Source organism: Panthera tigris, chromosome B3 (genome assembly GCF_018350195.1).
Source record: "Panthera tigris isolate Pti1 chromosome B3, P.tigris_Pti1_mat1.1, whole genome shotgun sequence".
Classification (NCBI taxonomy): Eukaryota; Metazoa; Chordata; class Mammalia; order Carnivora; family Felidae; genus Panthera; species Panthera tigris.
The window spans coordinates 34,988,817-35,007,993 of NC_056665.1; the positions used below are offsets into that span (position 1 = coordinate 34,988,817).

The window sequence follows — 19,177 nt, forward strand, 5'->3', positions numbered from 1 at the left end:
TATTCTCATTTCAATCCAAGTATTCTGCCTTTTATGCTTTGGGAGATTTGTTGTCCTGATGCTGTTTTATTTTTCTTGTTGCTTAGGATGGGCGGACACCACTGGTTCTGGCCACTCAGATGTGTAGGCCAACAATTTGTCAAATGCTGATAGATAAAGGGGCGGATATTAATTCCAGAGACAAACAAAACAGGTAACCCTTTTATCACAGCTCTGCAGACTCCAGCTGGATTTGCAGCGACTCTGAAACTCTGCCGCTGTGCCTTGGCCTTTCCACTCCCCCTTAGGTCTCCCCTTCCTTGGAATTAGCACCCACTTCTTTTTTTTTCCCCCTTTTTTCCCCAGAGTCTAATGAAGGAAGGAGAGGGAAATAGGGGAAGATGACAGGGTAGATGTGGAATACAAGCAGTGATTGGAGCCTGTGTTCGGGTCAGAAAACTGAAGAAGAGGAATCATGTCCCACTTATTGATTTTATTTTTACTTTATTTTTTTTAAGAATTTTTATTTATTTATTATTTATTTATTTATTTTGAGAAAGAGAGAGAGAGAGAGAGCGAGAGCGAGAGCGGGGGTGGGGTAGAGAGAGAAGGAGAGAAAGAGAATCCCAAGCAGGCTCTGCACTGTCAGCACGGAGCCTGATGAGGGGCTCGATACCACAAACTGCAAGATCATGACCTGAGCCGAAATCAAGAGTCATTTGCTTAACTGACTGAGCCACCAAGCACCGCCCCTATTTTAAAGTCTTCTTAAGTTTCTCAAGTTCTATATATGAGTGAAAACAGATCTTTCTCTGACTTATTTCACTTAGCATCATACCCTCCGGTTCCATCCACGTTGCTGCAAATGGCAGGACTTCATTCTTTCTCATTGCCAAGTAGTATTCCACTGTATATATAAACCACATCTTCTGTATCCATCTGTCGGTGGATGGACATTTAGGCTCTTTCCATAATTTGACTATTGTTGAAAGCGCTGCTGTAAACATTGGGGTACATGTGCCCCTATGCGTCAGCACTCCTGTATCCTTTGGATAAATTCCCAGTAGTGCTATTGCTGGGTTGTAGGGTAGTTCTGTTTTTAATTTTTTGAGGAACCACCACACTGTTTTCCAGAGGGGCTTCTGTTAGCCAACTTGACAATAAATTATGTTTAAAATAAATAAACAAACAAACATTAAAAAAAATTAATGATGCACCATCAAAAAAAATAATAATAAAGGATTAATATGTAAGACCGAACCAAAAAAAAAAAAAAAGTTTTAAAACAATTTTCAATGAGAAATGTGCTCAAATAAGATATGGGGGAGAGGAATAAAAATTACATCTACAGTCTGCTTCTTCGTTAGTGAATCTTTTGAGAGCAAAGGTTCTTGGGTGTCCTGGAGCTTGCCGTTTTTCTCTATAGGCTTCCCCAATGTGCTCCCTCTCCTTACCCCGCCTGGGCATAGTGCTGTCTCCTTCTCTGAAACCGAGTTCCTTTCTGTACCCTGAGGTTCCCTGCATTTATTTTTGCTTCTGTGTCCAATGTCATTTCTGTCTGTAATTCTGTCTGTAATTCCCTTTCTGTCTGTAATTCTCCATTTCCCCTCCTGTAGGTCTAGTGTATGGTGGCACTGCATTAATTCTCATGTTCATGGTCACGCTTCCGACAACAAAGTATCTGAAATGCATCCCATCCCCTAGTTGAAGCATTACAATAATTTATAACAAATTTTTGGCGTTTTGTAAATGATGACTGGTAAAATTTTTGCTTTCGTTTGACTTAGTTTTATTCCTCTAAACATGTATCCTGTTTTTTGTATTTCACTAGAGGCAGATAAGTATAATAAAATAGTCTTTAGATGTCAGATTTTATAGTTCTACTTGTTTGTATTGTTCAGACCTCTCAAAGGAGGAAATTCTTAAGCAATTAAATCATTAATGTGATTATTAAGGAAGTGGCTTTTTTGCATTACTTTGTTTTTGCAGATACTGTAATCTGGTTCTAAGCATGACTAAGAACATTTGGTTTAAAAATAAAGTTTAGGATCAGAGAGGGATGATCTGGTTGATCCACGTTATTATTATTTTTTAATCTTATATTTTCCCAAGCACTTGAATGTCTCTCTCTCTGTCTCTGTCTCTGTCTCTCTGTCTCTGTCTCTCTCTCTGACACACACACACACACACACACACACACACACACACAGAGTAAGGTAGGGCAATGTGTATTAAATAGGCTAGGTAGCAGATGGCTTTAAAAATAAATTAAAATCTTAGTTTCTGACACTCTGTATTTCTTTATTTTCCTGTCTTATCTATAACATTTTTTTTCCCTAATTAAAAAAAAAAACAACTTTGTTGGTGCCTGGTGGATATAAAATTGTATTCCAGCAACTACTGGGGAGTGAGAAGAGAAACAGAGTATACATAGAATAAGGCAAGAGTCCCATTTCCTTACAAAATCCAACGTTCACAGTCAAAGACAGTGTTAGACATAGGATAAGTCACTTCATTTCGTTATGTTTTAGTTTCCTCAGCAGTAAAACTAGGAATGGGACAAAATAATTTCCAGCGTCCTTCCACATCTCCATGATGATTCAGTTGTGTAATTACATTATTACTATTTGCAAAGGGTTTCGGTGCTAATGATCCTATTACGGTGGTCCATGATAATGGGGATAGTTGAGGAAGGTTTATAGAGGAGGCAGGTTTTGAAATTAAGTGTGAGGATGCGAAGGTCCCCGGTTAGGAGAAGGCAAGCTCTTCCAAGGAGAGAAATCAGGACGGGAATCTGATTCTTGTTTTGGAGTAGAAGGGACGCTGTGAAGAGGTTTGCATGATACAAGGTTCAGTTCATGAAGGGACTCGCATAGCGTGGGTTTATAGCTGTGGGTTTTGAATGGATGGGTGACAGTATCCGTTTTGGAAGATTTTGCGGTGAGTTCGGCAGCGGCAGCAACAAATGTATGTGTGGTGATGTGAGGTTTTCAGTTCTGCAAACTAAGACACACAGCAAATGTTTTTGTAAATGTGATGAAGTTAAAATAGAAGCTAAATCTATGAAATAAAATCGGTATGTATAACAAGTATGACTTTTTAAAGTAATACCTATTCTTTTTTTTTTTTTTAAGTTCCTTTATTTTTTTGAAAGGCGGTGGGTGGGGGGGGGGAGTGGGAGAGAGAGAGATTGAGAGAGAGAGAGAGAGAGAGAGAATCTTAAGAGAGAGAGAGAGAGAGAGAGAGAGAGAGAGAGAGAGAGAGAGAGGGAGAATCCCGAGCAGGCTCTGCACTGTCATTGCAGAGCCTGATGCGGGACTCAAACTCATGAACCGTGCGATATAACCTGAGCCGAAACCAAGAGTCGGACGCTTAACTGACTGAACCACCCAAGCGCCCCTAATAAGTAATACTTATTCTTTAAGAAGGGAGCCCCTGGAAGGTTTCTGAAATATCTTCTTGGATCTCTCTCAAGGTCTTTTGTGCCTCTTGTCTTCTCTTTTAGAACTGCTCTCATGCTAGGTTGTGAGTATGGTTGTAAAGATGCTGTGGAAGTCTTAATCAAAAATGGTGCTGATGTAAGCTTGCTGGATGCCCTGGGCCATGACAGCTCTTACTATGCAAGAATTGGTGACAACTTGGACATCCTAAGTTTACTGAAGACCGCATCGGAAAATACCAACAAAGGTAGGTAGCAAAGTAACGAGAAATGTCTAGCTTAATAAAGAGCAGCCTTGAAAGATTTAGATGGTGGAGCCACGGTTTGTAAGAAGCAAAACCTTGCTTCATGATGCACGTCATTGGTCTGTCTCCCTCTGTTCCGCAGCTTTGCGTATTTGATTTTAGCAGTCACGTGTTTGGAGCAGTGTGTTTGGGGCATATATTGGCCAGTTGATTGAGTAAACCCCGTTCTGTGGAGTAAGTTCAATGAGGAGACAGAGCCAAATCAAGTGCGTTTTACTAGTATATACGTATTTTTTTTGATGAGGAGGGCTGTAGCGCTGACCTTTTCTACTTAAAAAGTTTTAAAGAAAGAATCCTTGTTTAAACATGTATATAAAATATTCAACCAATATTTATCAGATACCTGTACCAAGTATTTCTCTATCTTTATGAAAGAGAAATTGGGAAATACAGAAAAGCACAACAAGTAGAATTAGTTACTCATCCTACCATTGAAGACTCCTTATTACTATTTTGAGGAATAGCCTTTCAGTCTTTTGCCCATGCGTAAAATTAAGCTCACTTACAGTGAGCTGCAGGTTGTTTTTTGTGTAATAAATGTTGAAGAGTTTGCCCTCCTAGATAAACATTTTGTCTATATTGTGGTTTTTATTAATGCATAAAATTCCACATATGTTCTTTAATATTTATTTTTTTTTTGAGAGAGACAGACAGAGCATGAGTGAGGAAGGGGCAAAGAGAGAGAGGGAGACACAGAATCCAAAGCAGGCTCCAGGCTCTGAGCTGTCAGCACAGAGCCCGACGCAGGGCTTGAACTCATGAACCATGAGATCATGACCTGAGCTGAAGTCGAATGCCTAACCGACTGAGCCACCCAGGTGCCCCTAAAATTCCATATATTTAAGTTTAATTTAATTAAGCAATTTTCTGTATGTGTCATTTAAGTTTATAGTTTTTGCTAATATGCGTAACAATTCAGTGACTGTCATTATGCATAAATGTTTTAGCATATTTTTATAAGTCTTAGGATCAGTTCCTAGAAATTGAATCATGGGTCTCAGGATATACACATTTCTCTAAGCTTTTGATATATATTGACAAATTACCTTCCAATTTAAAAGTGTTTAAAATTTCGTATTTTGTAATTGCCTCCACTTCCTAGCATTGAATATTATCTACCTGGACATAGTCATAGCAAAAAAAAAAAAAAAAAAAAATGCAGGTAAAAAATAGGTCCCTGTCACTTTACCTGTGAAGTAGCAAGCTTTAGAGGAAACTTTAAAACTGATTTCTTTAATGACTCAGTTGTGTGTTAGGGAATCCATAGTCTGTAATCTATCCAAGTTAACCTGCCATTTTACTATTCCTTTCTCCTCTCTCTCTCTTTAAATCTTCAGGAAGAGAACTTTGGAAGAAAGGACCATCTTTACAACAGGTAGGTCTTCATTTTATTTTTTTTTAAATTATATATATTGTTCAATTTCAGTAAAGTGTTTACAGGTTAGTGATTATACATAACTGTTTTGAGTTTAAGTGCATGCTATTCTCTCTCCTCAGTTAATCATGCCCCTGTAGAACCCAGATATTTAGATCCTGAGGCTTTGATACAATCACTCTGCTTGAGACAGTGAATCTCAATTACAGTGATACAGTCATACAGTGAATATATCCAGTGGGAAATAAATCACCTCCTGATTGCCAGCCTTGAGCCTCCAGCCCTTTCAAATATGAGATATTGTACCTTGTGGAGATTCTTAAATGATGAGTTTTAGCCTGGTAGAGCATTAACAGTTTCCTCTACTCTCCCTTAATAAGAGAGCGAAATGTTTACTGTTTCGGGAAATTCTTCTAATGCAGTAAGAAATGAAAACTAATTATATATTGTGATTTCAATACCATTGTTACTATTCTGCTTTTTTGCGCTTTTTGTTTTCGCCTTATCGGTATTTAACGAGGACTTTGAAATACAATGCATGAGATAATTCATACTTTGTACTAACTTGTTATCAAAACACCGTGTCACCCTGGTTTTGTGTCCCCGTCTCAGTAGATGTCTTCCTGTTTTCCCCTGATCTCTTTAGGTTAGAGTAAGGGGGCTGGCGTATTGCGCGGTCACCGACTTGCTCAAAGCTAGCATAGGCAGCTGTCCTTTTCTGTTGGCTGTTCCCTTCCAGGCTTTCAGCTTTTCTCTAGTGAGAGGAGCCTGAGCACTTGCGCACCCCGGAGAGAGGCCTCAGGTACCCTCTGAGAAGTCCTGATCATCATTCTCTCTGAACATCGTTTCTCTTCCTCTCACCAGAATCCGAAAGCTACATTAACGCATGTTCTCCTTTTCCACCCATCAGAATTAAGTCATACTTCATGCATGGGTCACGCCTGCCGTCACTTTACCTTTCCATCTGGAGCAGCCATTTCACCCTTCTCTTCCATTCCTCACGCAACCTAAGTGGGAGTGGAGTGAAAAAACAAACTGTACCCTGTTATGTCTGTATCAGCCATCTTACATGGGATCAGACCAAAGTGATTTCTGAATTACAGAGATAGTTAAGATAAAGAATTGTCAAATATTAATGTGGGAATGGTATTCTGTTTAGTGCTCTAGGAGTTATCTAAGTGAATGCATGGAGTTAATATTCTGCTAGGAACAGTAAAACTCACTTATTCCCGTTATTTATTGAATACATTTAAAAATATCTGCTGTCAACAGGATTTGTTCCTGAACTAAGGGATAGCTAATCCCTGTTATCAAGAAGACCACAGTATAGTTTTCAAAATAAGACTTCTTCGGTTGTTTGCTTAACAGACATCTGTGAGGCACCTACTATATGCCAATCACTGTCCTGAGTGCCATGGAATCGTAGTGCTGTGCGAAGTCCCTGCCTCGCGTTGCTCCCCGCCTAGGGAGACAAATGAAAACCAAGCAAATACTAGTAGTTAGCATCCTGGCATACACTTTGAAGGAAAGTGGAACGGGATTAGGGGATGAAGAAGGAGAGGGCAGGAAGCTATTTTAGATGGCGTGGCCAGCAAAGGCCTCTCTCAGGAAGTGACATTTGAGCAGAGGTCTGAAGGAAGCGAGAAGGGAGCCACAGGGGCTCTGTAGGAGAAGCCTCACGGGCAGAGGGAAGGGCAGGTGCCAGCCCCCTGATACAGGAACATGTTGAACATGTCCACAGGGCAGTAGAAGGTCAGAGTGGAGGAGCGATAATGCCCTTGACCGAGGAGGAGAAGAGGCGGGCGAGGTAAGCAGATGTCAGATGATGAAGGGCCCTCTGAAGGGAAGGCGGGGGTGAAGGTAGAATGAGGAAGCAGGTGAGATCTCACATGAGGAACAGTCCTTTGCTGGAAGGAATGAGGCTAGAAATGTAGTTTGGACCAAATCGTGGGTATGAAATATCTGTCTAATGGGACCTTGCCCCTCTCATTAGAATGGTAGTTAAAACACCTGGTGAAACAAAACTTGACAAATAATACAAAATATAAAAAAAAACCTTGGAGAATTAAAGTATTAGTTTTTTTTTTTTTTTAAAGCTCTCAAAAAGGAAGACCATAGCTTTCTAAACTATTATGTAGATTAAAAGGTCAGTTGGGGCCAAAAAAAAGGTTTTACGCTGTCTTATTAATGTTTTTATGAAAGCACATCTGTAGGCTGGAATAAGGTTTCAAAGCGGTAAGTGTACAAAATGACATGTCCTGAACCAAGTCATTTTAGAGAACTTCTGTATAGCTCTGGTCAGAGGATTGTCTCTCTCTTTCTTCCCACACCCTTTGTTTTGTAGTTTATCAGTGCTTAGAAAAGTAAATAATTTCCATATTTCATTTTAACATTAATGTAAGTCCCCCTCCTTCTTCATTTTCAATACTAGATTTTTTCCTTTGGGAATAGTTGATGATGCCTTCTAACGCAATGTTAGTTTTGGGTCTAGCGTGAATCCTACCTTTTAAAACTTGGTGACTTTAGTTAAAATAAACCCTTCACAATTCAGATTTTAAATTTTGTTATGTCTTCGTATTTCAAAATACATCATACTTGATTTATTTAAAACTTAAGAGTTGCCGTCCATTTGGAGTTTTAAGTGGAAACACTGCCACCTTGTGTTTTGTACAGCAAAATTTAGTGTTGGATAAGCTTCAGAGCGCTGATTGGAGATCATTGCCTACTGAGGAAAATGTCCTTCTCTGTATTTTCCTACTTGCTAACCTGTGTTTTCTTATGTTTCACCAAAGCGAAATTTGCCATACATGCTAGATGAAGTAAATATGAAGTCAAGTCAGAGGGAGCATCCAAACATTCAGGTAAAAAGAAAAAAGTGGTGTCTTCCTTTGCAGAGAATGGCAGTGTTGTTTGTAGTGGGGTTGGGTGAGGAGAAGGAACAAGAAACGAGAGAAAATGAGTGGGAGAAAGGAGGGCACCCTGTTATGTTTTGTGATTCTGTTTTCTTGCCATATCTTCTAAAAGAATTGACGTTTGAAACAAATGGTTGGGTTGTATTATGTTACAGAAAGTATCGTTTTCATATGTATTAGGAGCAAATAATTTAACAACTTTATGTAACTTTTTGTTGATTTAAATATATCTGTTTTGGGCCATAAATTCTAAATTTGTATTTATTTTAAAAAATGAATACAAGTTTAAATATTGTGGTTAAAAATGATGGTTATTAATGTAAATAAATATTTACTTTTGTCTAATGCAAGTATTTTTTATTTTGATCAAAAAAATCATTTGTTAAGCACACAATATTTTATGTTCATCAAAGTGTTCAAAAAATAATTATTATGTGGATTAATGTTGGAGGAAGATTCCATAGTTAAATGGCTTATTTTACGACTGAAAGACCGTTAAAGTATACATTGTATAGCTGTTTTCCATATGATAAAACAAAAGCATTTTATTTGGGCTTTTTTAGTTTACTATGTGGTATTAAGAAAGTGAACTATAGCCCTAAATTGGAGCCTTAAACATGTCATCAGAGCACTGAAATAATAATTAGTTTAGCAAAAGCAGTAGAACGCTCTCATGAACTTGAGAGATGTTAAACAGAAGTTAAAGTGGCATATTCTTCTATTTTCTATTTCCAGGTGATTCTTTTATTTTGTACTTACTAGAATCATGGTGGTTTGCTGTGTTGTATATGCTTGTATTAACTAGACAGCATAGGACCGTCGTCTGTAGGCATACCTCGGAGAGAATGCAGTTCAGTTCCAGATCATCGCAATAAAGTGAATATTGCAGCAAAGCAAATATTGCAATAAAGCGAGTCAAATGAACTTTTTAGTTTCCCAGTATATATAAAAGTTATTTTTGCATTTTACTGTAGCCTGTTAAGTGTGACGCAGCGTTGTATCTAAAAAAACCCCCAATGTATATGTCATAATTTAAAAATACTTTATTGCCGGGGCACCCGGCTGGCTTGGTCGGTTAAGTGTCTGGCTCTTGATTTCAGCTCAGGTCATGATCTCACAGTTTGTGAGCTCGAGCCTCTCATCAGGCTCTGTGCTGACAATGTGGAGCCTGCTTGGGATTCTCTGTCTCCTTTTCTCACTGCCTCTCTGTCTCTCAAAAATAAGTATAAATAAACGTTAAAACAATACTTTATTGCTGAACCTGGCTGGCTCAGTCAGAAGGGCATGCGACTCTTGATCTTGGGGTCATGAGTTTGAGCCCCATGATGGGTGTACAGATTGCTTAAATAAATATATTTTTTTAAAGAAAAAAGAGAAAAAAAATAAAAGTACTTTATTGCTGAAAAATGCTAGACATCATTGGAGTTTTCAGTGAGCTGTCATCTTTTTATTGGTGAGAGTCTTGCCTTGATGTTGATGGCTGCTGACTGATAAGGGTGGTGAGTTGTTGAAGGTGCAAGTGAGTGTGGCAGTTTCTTAAAATAAGATCACAGTGAAGTTTGCCACATCGATGAACTCTTCCTTTAGCAAAGGTTTTCTTGGTAGTATGCTGTTTGCTAGCATTTTCCCCACAGTAGAACTCCTTTCAGAATTGAAGCTGATCCAGGACGCCTGGGTGGCTCAGTCATTTAAGCGTCCTACTCTTGATTTCGGCTCAGGTCACAATCTCAAGGTTCATGGGTTCCAGGCCCATGTCTGGCTCCATGCTGACAGCGTGGAGCCTGCTTGAGATTCTCTTTCTGCTCCTCCCCTGCTTTCTCTCTCTCTTTCTCTCTCTCCCTCTCTCTCAAAAATAAAGAGATAAACATTTAAAAAAAATTGGAGCTGATCCTTTCAAACCTGCTTTATCAACTAAGTTTATGTCATATTCTAAGTCCTTTGTTGTCATTTCAATAATCTTTCCAGGATCTTCACCAGAAGTAGATTCCATCTCAAGAAACCACTTTCTTTGCTCATCCATAAAAAGCAACTCCTCAAGTCATCAGTTTTATCATGGAATTCAATCCCGTCTTCGGGCTCCACTTCTAACTCAAATTTTCTTGCTATTTGCTGCACATCTGCAGGTACTTCCTGCAATGAAGCCTTGAACCCTTCAAAGTCCTCCATGAGGGTTGGAATCCACTTCTTCCAAACTCCTGTTAATGTTGATATGCTCTTAATGGCATCTAGAAAGGTGAATCCTTTCCAGAAGGTTTTCAATTTACTTTGCCCAGATCCATCAGAAGAATCTCTATCTAAGGCAGCCATACAATACATACAGAATGTACTTATTTTTTTTTATTTAAAATTTTTTAAAATTTATTTTTGAGAGAGCAAGAGAAAGCGAGGAAGCAGAGGAGGGGCAGAGAGAGGGAGAGGGACAGAAGATCTGAAGTGGTCTCTATGCGGACAACAGAGAGCCCCACATAGGGCTCGAACTCACAAACCGTGAGATCACGACCTTAGCCGAAGGCAGATGCTTAACCGACTGAACCACCCAGGCACCCCCAAAATGTATTTTTTTAACTAATGAGCCTTGAAAGTTGAAATTACTCCTTGATCCATGAGCTGTAGCATGGATGATATGTTAGCAGCCTTCATAGAATTGAAGAGAGTTGGGGCCTTGCTCTGGATTTGGCTTATGGGAATGTTGTGGATGGTTCTGGTTTGATCTTCTATCCAGACCACTAAAACTTTCTCCATATCAGCAGTCAGTCTGTTTTGCTTTCTTATCATTCATTCGTTCACTGGAGTAGCCCTTTTTCCTTCGAGAACTTTCCTTTGCATTCACAACTTGGCTAACTGGTACAGGAGAGCCAACTTTGGGCCTTTCTCAGCTTCTGACATGCCTTCCTCAAGCATAATCATTTTTAGCTTTTGATTTAAGGTGAGAGACGTGTGATTCTTCCTTTCACTTGAACAGTTAGAGGCTACTGTAGGGTTGTTAATTGGCCTAATTTCAGTATTGTTGTGTCTCAGAGACTAGGGAGGCCTGAGGAGAGGGAGAGGGGTAGAGGAAGGATCGGTGGGTAGAGCAGTCAGAACACACACACTATTCGTTGGTTAAGTTTATAATCTGAGATCGGCACAGGTCATGGTGCCCCGAGACAGTTACAGTAGTATCCTCAAGGATCACTGAGCACAGGTCACCATAGCAAATACAATTAAAAAGTTTCAAACATCGAGAGAGTTACCAAAATGTGACACGGAGACAAAGTAAGCAAATGCTGTTAGAAAAATGACACCCATAGACTTGCTCAGTGCAGGGTTGCCACAAACTTACAATCTGTAAAAAACACGGTGTCTGCAAAGCACAGTAAAGCGAAGCACGATAAAATGAGTATGCCTGTGTATGATTTCTGGTCCACAAATTTTAGATCATTTAAATGTCATCGAAACTATTGTGTATTTGGACTTAAAGCCGTTTTATAGATGTATACATCCATACGTGATAGCAAACTACTTTTAAATTTTTCTTCCATAAGAATTGCTCTTTTAAGGCCAGTCTAGCACCTGTTATCTTTACTATTTAAGGATCTGGAGATTGAAAATGAAGATTTGAAAGAGAGGTTGAGAAAAATTCAGCAAGAACAGAGAATATTACTGGATAAAGTCAACGGTTTACAACTACAGCTGAATGAGGTAAAGAATCTACATCATCTAAAAAATTTTTAAAATGTTTTACTACCAGTAATCGTCCTTGACAACAAATCGTTAATGATCGCCTGTCACATTAAGTCACCATGCCAGATGCTAAAGGAGGTACAACCAGGTCCTTGCCCTTGAGGAAAGTTATATCTTACTGGGATCTTTACAGGAAACTTTCAGTGTCACATGTAAGAACAGAGAAATACTGTTGGTAGATGGTGATAGCAAAGCTCTGAACTCTAGTGGGGGTCCCGGGATTGGAGAGGAAGGAGCAGACAAAAGACATGAGGAAGAGGAGTAAGTAGGAGTTGATAAGTGATGGGTTCTCAGGAGAATCAGTGCATCTGAGCCTGGTTAGTGGGAAAAACAAATGAAAGCTCAGACCACAGAATTGGTCACCTAGAGACGTGTGCTTCTTATGTCCTTGTTCCCAATCCTAAAGACACACGCTAGTCTTTTAAAATGATACTCGCCAAGTTCATGCCTTTTAATAACGAAAGTGCATTTCTTCTTTTTAAATTTAGGAAGTAATGGTTGCTGATGATCTGGAAAGTGAGGTAGGATGATAGGTTTTACTTTAAAGATATAAAATCTTACGTAAATGGAAAATGGTACTGCTGGAGAGGTTTGAATCTTGAACTGAGTTGGGGATGAGGATTCTGTTTCTGGGTATTGCTTAAAGGGGAAAACGAAACGTACGTGTGACTGTGAAAATACACGTTAAGTACAGTAGCATGGCTTATCATAAACATTTTGTTGTCACTGCCTCTGAATGCCTGATTTTCTGTGAAACTTCTTATGAAAAGACGTAAAGTTCTAAACACTACAAACAAAATGTCTGAAAATAATAAGATCTAAAACAAACAACGGACATTTGAATTTTTCATAGTATTGTTGGTATGTGTTCTATATTAGTATACTTGTAGAAATTTTCAACTCTACTAATAGTTAAAAATACTAAAAAAAATTAAAGTAATTTTAATTCACATTTTCTGAAACCCATTTTTAACCCAGTTGCAAGCACAGAATGATTTTGCTCTGTATTTATTCCTTTCCATTTCAGAAAGAAAAGCTGAAGTCCCTTTTGGCAGCTAAAGAAAAGCAACATGAAGAAAGCCTGAGAACTATCGAGGCTCTGAAAAATAGATTTAAATATTTTGAGGTATAGAAAGCTTAAATAAATTATCTCATATAACACAAAATGGGCAGTGATAAGGAGCTTGGAGTCAGACTTAAATTTGAATGATCACTTTTTTCTTTATTGTGCAAACTCAGGCAATTCATTTAAAGTCTCTGAGCTTGCTACCGCTTTCGCAAAACTGGGGGGATTGTCCCCCTCTCCACAGAGTTGTTGTAAAGGTTAAACGAGACGCCTGAAATTGACCAATGTGTGCCTGGCATTCTCTTCCGTCCCAGTATCTCTTCCCTAGCTTTTCTCTTTGTCCATCTTTACCTTTACAAAACTTCATACTTTTACCTGTAAATCTGCAATGATTATGATAGTGATAATAACAAAGTGTCATAAATGAATAGTATCTTTCCAGGCTTATCTCAGGAGTCTGTGTATATATGCCTTAAGTAGACCACTTTGGTGAGAGTAGTGTCTTAATAAGTCTTAGATCGTATACTCAACTTTGGTTGGATCAGTTAGCTCTTATGTTTTCCAAAGTCATGGTTTTTTAAAAAAATTTTTTTGTTGAAATACAGTATACGTTATAGAGTACACTTGTGAAAGTGTATATATGTTGAAGAACTTTCATAAGTCAAACACACTGAGATCAAGAAGCAGAACACCTCCAATACCTAAAAGCCTCCTCATTCTTACTTCCTGTCACTACCCACACTTCCTGCACCAACAGTGACCACTCTCCTGATTTTTAACTGCACAGGTTTGTTTTGAAAGGCCGTAATATATATTTTATAAATGTTCATCACGGGGGGTCACTAAAGAAGGTGGCTGATTCAGTGTGAATCTTTTATCTTCATTGGGGAATAGAACTCCAAAGGACATAACAAAAGTAATTTTTTTCTTTGTAAATGAAACAAATGCATGTAGCTATGCAAAAAAGTAAAGACGTGGATGAATCTCACAGACATAATGTTGTGTGAAAGAAATCAGACACAAAGAGTACACGCTTCATGATTCCATTTTTATGAAATTCGGAATCCGACAAAACAAATCTGTAGTGAATGAGGTATGAAGAAGCTTCTGAGGGTGCAGGGAATGTTCTAGATCGGGGTTGTGATTACACAGGGTGTGCATATGCAGAAAATGTGTTGCACTGTGCACTTAATATTCATGTATTTTATGCCTCGATACATTGAAAAAAATAAAAGCATGTTTGCGTTTATATGACTGAATCCTGAAGATTATTCAGAGATACAGGTTTATAGGCTAATTTAGAACTAGTATAGTGGCTTCTGTCTTTCACATTTGAACATGTTTGTTTTTAAGGTTAATAGTGAAACTTGTAACAGTTAACAGCTCATAGCACCAACCATGTGCCAGGAACTGCTCTGTGCGCTTTGCATGCATTTCATAAACACGTCGACTCTGTATGGTAGATTTTACTTTAACTCTGCTTTGTAAGTGAGGAGACTGAGGCATGGCGGGGCTCTATAAATAGTAAGTGGCAGGGCCAGAACTTGAACCCAGGCAGTCTGACTAGTTTTATCCTCAGTATGGCTTGAATGAGAAAATACAGTTGTGAATATAGGATTTTTGAAGTATTTATCAAAGTTGGATACCTATAATCGAGTACCATTTTTGTATTTTCTTCTATGAGCGGACTCTCACATCTTAAGACTAACATGTTTTTCTGGAGCTGTAGACAAACTTGGAGTCAAGTCTATAATTTTCAGTAAGATTATAATATAGAAAAATAACACATTTTTTCTCATAAAAACAATACATAATTTATTTTAGAAAATTTAGAAAATATTATTAGACTAAAAACAGAAGATAAACACACCTATGATCCCAGCACTCTTCGTACCTGACTGATCTCCTTTCAGAACTTGCTTTGTGCATAACTTGTGTTACATGCACATTCAGCCAGAGGTGGGAATATCGTTTTGTAACTTTTGCACATATTATAGTGGGGACATTTTCTCTAGTCAATAAATAATTCATTTTGATGAATTTTTACATAAGAAATAAGTTTTTACTTTCAAAAAGAAAATTAGAGGGTCCATTTTACATGTGATCCAGTATTTGTGACAGCAGCCATTAAAAACTAAGAATGCTTTATTTATAAATATTGAATATTTACAACTGTGTCCTCTCACATGCTAAAAGTTCCTCCTAAACTGCCAACAGAAATGCTACATTATTTGTATATATAATATGTAGGCAGTTCCCTTATGTTTGTAGAAAAACGTGGAAAAATATGGGTATTTTAGAATGAGACTAATTTTATGAGACAACTCATCAATCCATTTTTATGTGAGTAGTCAAGTAAAGGTAATAAACCCAAACTAAGTTTTTTGAACTCCTTATATGTGGATAGGCCTCTCCCAACCCATACATGTATAAGCCCATTTAGCAACTATTGCAAACTCTAATATTTAATATTACATCTAACAAAGAGCTTAACTAAGCCTACAGACATCTTTCCATACCCTGGGGGCACTAAGGATTAGTGGATGTGGCATTAATTTATAGAACTATGGACCATTTTTATTGTGGTCACCTATATCACCTTGACACATAGCTATTAGTACTAATGCAGATACACAAACACAAACTACGTCTGCACATCCTTTTTTAAATTGAAAATAGTTGACCCACAGTTAGTTTCAGGTGTACAACTTAGTGATTTGACAACTCTGTGTGTTATGCTGTGGTCACCACAAGCGTAGTTCCCATCTGTCACCATACAACACTGTTACAATGCTATTCCCTGTACTGTACCTTTTATCCCCGTGACTTATTCCTTCCATAACTAGAAACCTATATCTTCCACTCTTCTTCATCTGTTTTGCCCATTCCCCTAGCTTCTCCCCTCTGGCAACCATAACACTATTCTCTATATTTATGTGTCTGTTTCTGCTTTTTGTTTGTTCATTTGTTTTGTTTTGGGGATTTCACATATAAGTGCATTTGTCTTTCTCTGTCTCATTTATTTCACTTAGCATAATACCCTCGAGGTCCATCCATGGTTTGCAAGTGCCAAATAGTTCTTGGTGTGTGTGTGTGTGTGTGTGTGTGTGTGTGTGTGTGCGTGTGTGTACATATGCGATATCTTTTTTATCCATTCATCTATGGATGGACACATGGGTTGCTCCCACACCTTGGCTATTGTACATAGTGCATACATCTTTTCAAGTTAGTGTTTTTGTTTTCTTTGGGTAAATTATCCAGTAGTGGAGTTACTGGATCATATGGTGTATTTCTATTTTTAATTTTTTGAGGAAACTCCATACTGTTTTTCATAGTGGCTGCACCAATTTACATTCCTACCAACAGTACACAGGGTTCTTTTTTTCTCCACATCCTTGCCAACACTTCTTATTTCTTGTCTTTCTGATACTAGCCATTATGATAGGTGTGAGGTGATATCTCATTGTGATTTCAATTGCCTTTCCATGATGGTTAGTGGTACTGAGCATCTTTTCATGTATCTGTTGGCCATCTGTATATCTTCTTTGGAAAACTGTCTTTTGAGGTCCTCTGCCCATTTTTTAAATTGGATTATTTGGGGGAGGGTTGGCTTGTATAAGTTCTTCCTGTATTTTGGATATTAGTTCCTTATCAGATATATGATATATCATTTACAAATATCTTCTCCCATTCACTAGGTGGCTTTTTTACTTTTTTGATAGTTTCCTTCACTGTGCAAAGGCTTTTTATTTTTATGTGGCCCCAGTAATTTATTTTTGCTTTGTTTCCTTTGCCAGAGGAGGCATCTAGAAAAATGTTGTTGTGGCTGACGTCAGCGAGATTGTCGTCTATGTTTTCTTCCATGAGCTTTATGATTTCACATCTCACATTTAGGTCTTTAATCCATTCTGAGTTTATTTTTTGTGTATGGTATAAGAAGGTGGTGCAGTTTCATTCTTTTGCATGTAGCTGTCCAGTCTTCCCAGCACCATTTGTTGAAGACACTGTCTTTTCTCCATTGTATACACTTGCCTTCTTTGTCATAGATTAATTGACTGTATGAGCACTGGTTTATTTCTGGGCTCTCTGTTCTGTTATGTTGATCTAGGTGTCTGTTTTTGTACCATTACCAGACTGTTTTTTTATTTTTTTTTAACATTTATTTATTTTTGAGACAGAGACAGAGCATGAACAGGGGAGGGGCAGAGAGAGAGGGAGACACAGAATCCGAAACAGGCTCCAGGCTCTGAGCTGTCAGCACAGAGCCTGACGCGGGGCTCGAACTCACGGACCCGTGAGATCATGACCTGAGCCGAAGTTGGACGCTTAACCGACCAAGCCACCTAGGCGCCCTGCAGACTGTTTTGATTACTACAGCTTTGTAATTTACCTTGAAATGTGGGATTGTGATACTTCCAGCTTTGTTCTTCTTTCTCAAGATTGCTTGGGCCATTTGGGGTCTTTGTGGTTCCATTCAAATTTTACTATTATTTGTTCTAGTTCTGTGAAATGCTGTTGATATTTTAATAGAGATTGCATTGAATCTCTAGACTGCGTTGGGTAGTATGGACACTTTTTTAAAATTAGTTTATTCATTTATTTTGAGAGAGAGTGCGTGTGCACACAGGCTGGGGAGGGGACAGAGAGAGAGAGAGAGAGGGAGAGAGAGAATCCCAAGCAGGCTCTGCACTGATAGTGAGGCTCAATCCCATGAACCATGGGATTGTGACCTGAGCCGAAATCAAGAGTTGACGCTTAACCGGCTAAGCTGCCGAGGAGTCCCAAGGTAGTATGGACATTTTAACAGTATTAATTCTTCAAGTCTATGAGTGCGGAATATCTTTCCATTTGTTTGTGTCATCTTCAATTTCTTTCATCAAGGTTCTTAGTTTTCAGAGTATAGGCCTTTCACTTCCTTGGTTAAATTTCACCTCTGTGTATCTTTACTCTTGAAGGTATATGTTTCAGTTTGTTTGTTAGATTCTGACTTGAAAAAAAAGGAGCAGTTCAAACACACTTCAATTCAGAGTACCTAAAATTTCTCTTTTATTCTCCTTTTCCTAACCGACACATTGACGGATTTATTACTAACTGTGTGTAGGTCTGTGCCTCAGTTTCCTTTTCTGCTCTCTGTCTCCCTTTGCCTTCCAAAGTTTTCTGTATTTTATAAATTCTGAAAAAAGAGGTTACACTAATATTTCACAGGCAGTGAGGTAGGGTTCCCGCTCCCAACAGGGGTAAAGTCAGTACTGGACGCACAGGTGGCAGCTTCTTCCTTTTGAGGTAAAACAGCAGCAAAGAGCATGCGCTGAAAGTTGTTGTAGTTCATTTGGGGCTCGGTTGTTTTTTTTTTTTTCTTTTGAGCAATAAAATTTTTCCTTGGAACACTTGGCTGCTTTTATTAAAATGCCTAGTGAAGTAGTTTATTCCCAACTGATCTCTCTAATTGTTGCTAGTGCTGTGACTTTTTTGTGGTTTTAAAGTAGAGTAATACTCGGGAGAAACAAGGAATGTTGAAAATGTGGTTTTAATGGTTGGATCATTTAGAACTGAAATAGATACAGAATTTAACAAAATGAAGCAATATTCACCCAAATGTTTTAATTTATGCTTCTGATTTCAGAGTGATCATTTAGGATCAGGAAGTCATTTCAGTAACCGTAAGTATGGAAGCATAGATTATCATTACTGTTCACCCAGTTCGGACAAGGGAGAATGTTTACGTCTGTTTGTTTTGTCTAACTGTATATGCCCTTCTTGCTGCTAAATGTCAACTACTTGTGTGTTAAACCTCAACACATCGAAGCAGGAAGAGGTTAAGATGACTGCTGTAGCCTCTAACAGAAAATCTGGTAATCCTGAGGCTCCGATTTTCCCTACCACTTGTATTTTTAAGTTGGATATTGCATGAATGGCCAAACTTACCTTGTTGATTAGTAGATATTTGTCTTGTGATATTTGGAGCTTGTTTTTTATTAAAAGAAAAATGACATAGTTTTCTCATTTGGAGAAATCTTTGGATATAGTCTCAATGCAGGGAAGCATTTTAAAATGAGAAGTTACATAAATAATTATTTCTTACTTAAGAGTATATGTAATTAGTATTAACTTCGGTTTTTTGTTTGCTAGTTCTAAAGAATTTCTCTACAAAATCCATTTTTTGCTTCCTAGTAAATATTAAATTATCCTTTAAGTACAATAGTAATGTTTATCCCGTAAGTTGTAAAGAACACCATTTTTATTTTGACTGATTATAAGATACATATTTTATAATAATCATGTAGCTTATTTAGTCTAACAGTCTTATATATTCCTAAAAACCAACTTAGTTTCTACTCAGAACAATATAGATACTTCCCTTATGTGTCTAGAAAAAAT

The 19,177-nt window shown here is 38.0% G+C and overlaps 1 protein-coding gene across 2 annotated transcripts in view; it reads left to right on the forward strand.

Annotated features, from left to right (window-relative positions):
* Positions 1–19,177, forward strand: part of UACA (uveal autoantigen with coiled-coil domains and ankyrin repeats) — a 94,391-nt gene that overhangs the window by 63,084 nt on the left and 12,130 nt on the right. For both annotated transcript variants that reach the window (XM_042988494.1, XM_007084557.3), the window contains exons 7-14: positions 87–193; positions 3,485–3,666; positions 5,061–5,098; positions 7,891–7,959; positions 11,584–11,691; positions 12,222–12,254; positions 12,761–12,859; positions 18,423–18,459. In XM_042988494.1, coding sequence (XP_042844428.1) covers positions 87–193; positions 3,485–3,666; positions 5,061–5,098; positions 7,891–7,959; positions 11,584–11,691; positions 12,222–12,254; positions 12,761–12,859; positions 18,423–18,459 — 673 coding nt within the window. The remainder of the gene's footprint in view (positions 1–86; positions 194–3,484; positions 3,667–5,060; positions 5,099–7,890; positions 7,960–11,583; positions 11,692–12,221; positions 12,255–12,760; positions 12,860–18,422; positions 18,460–19,177) is intronic.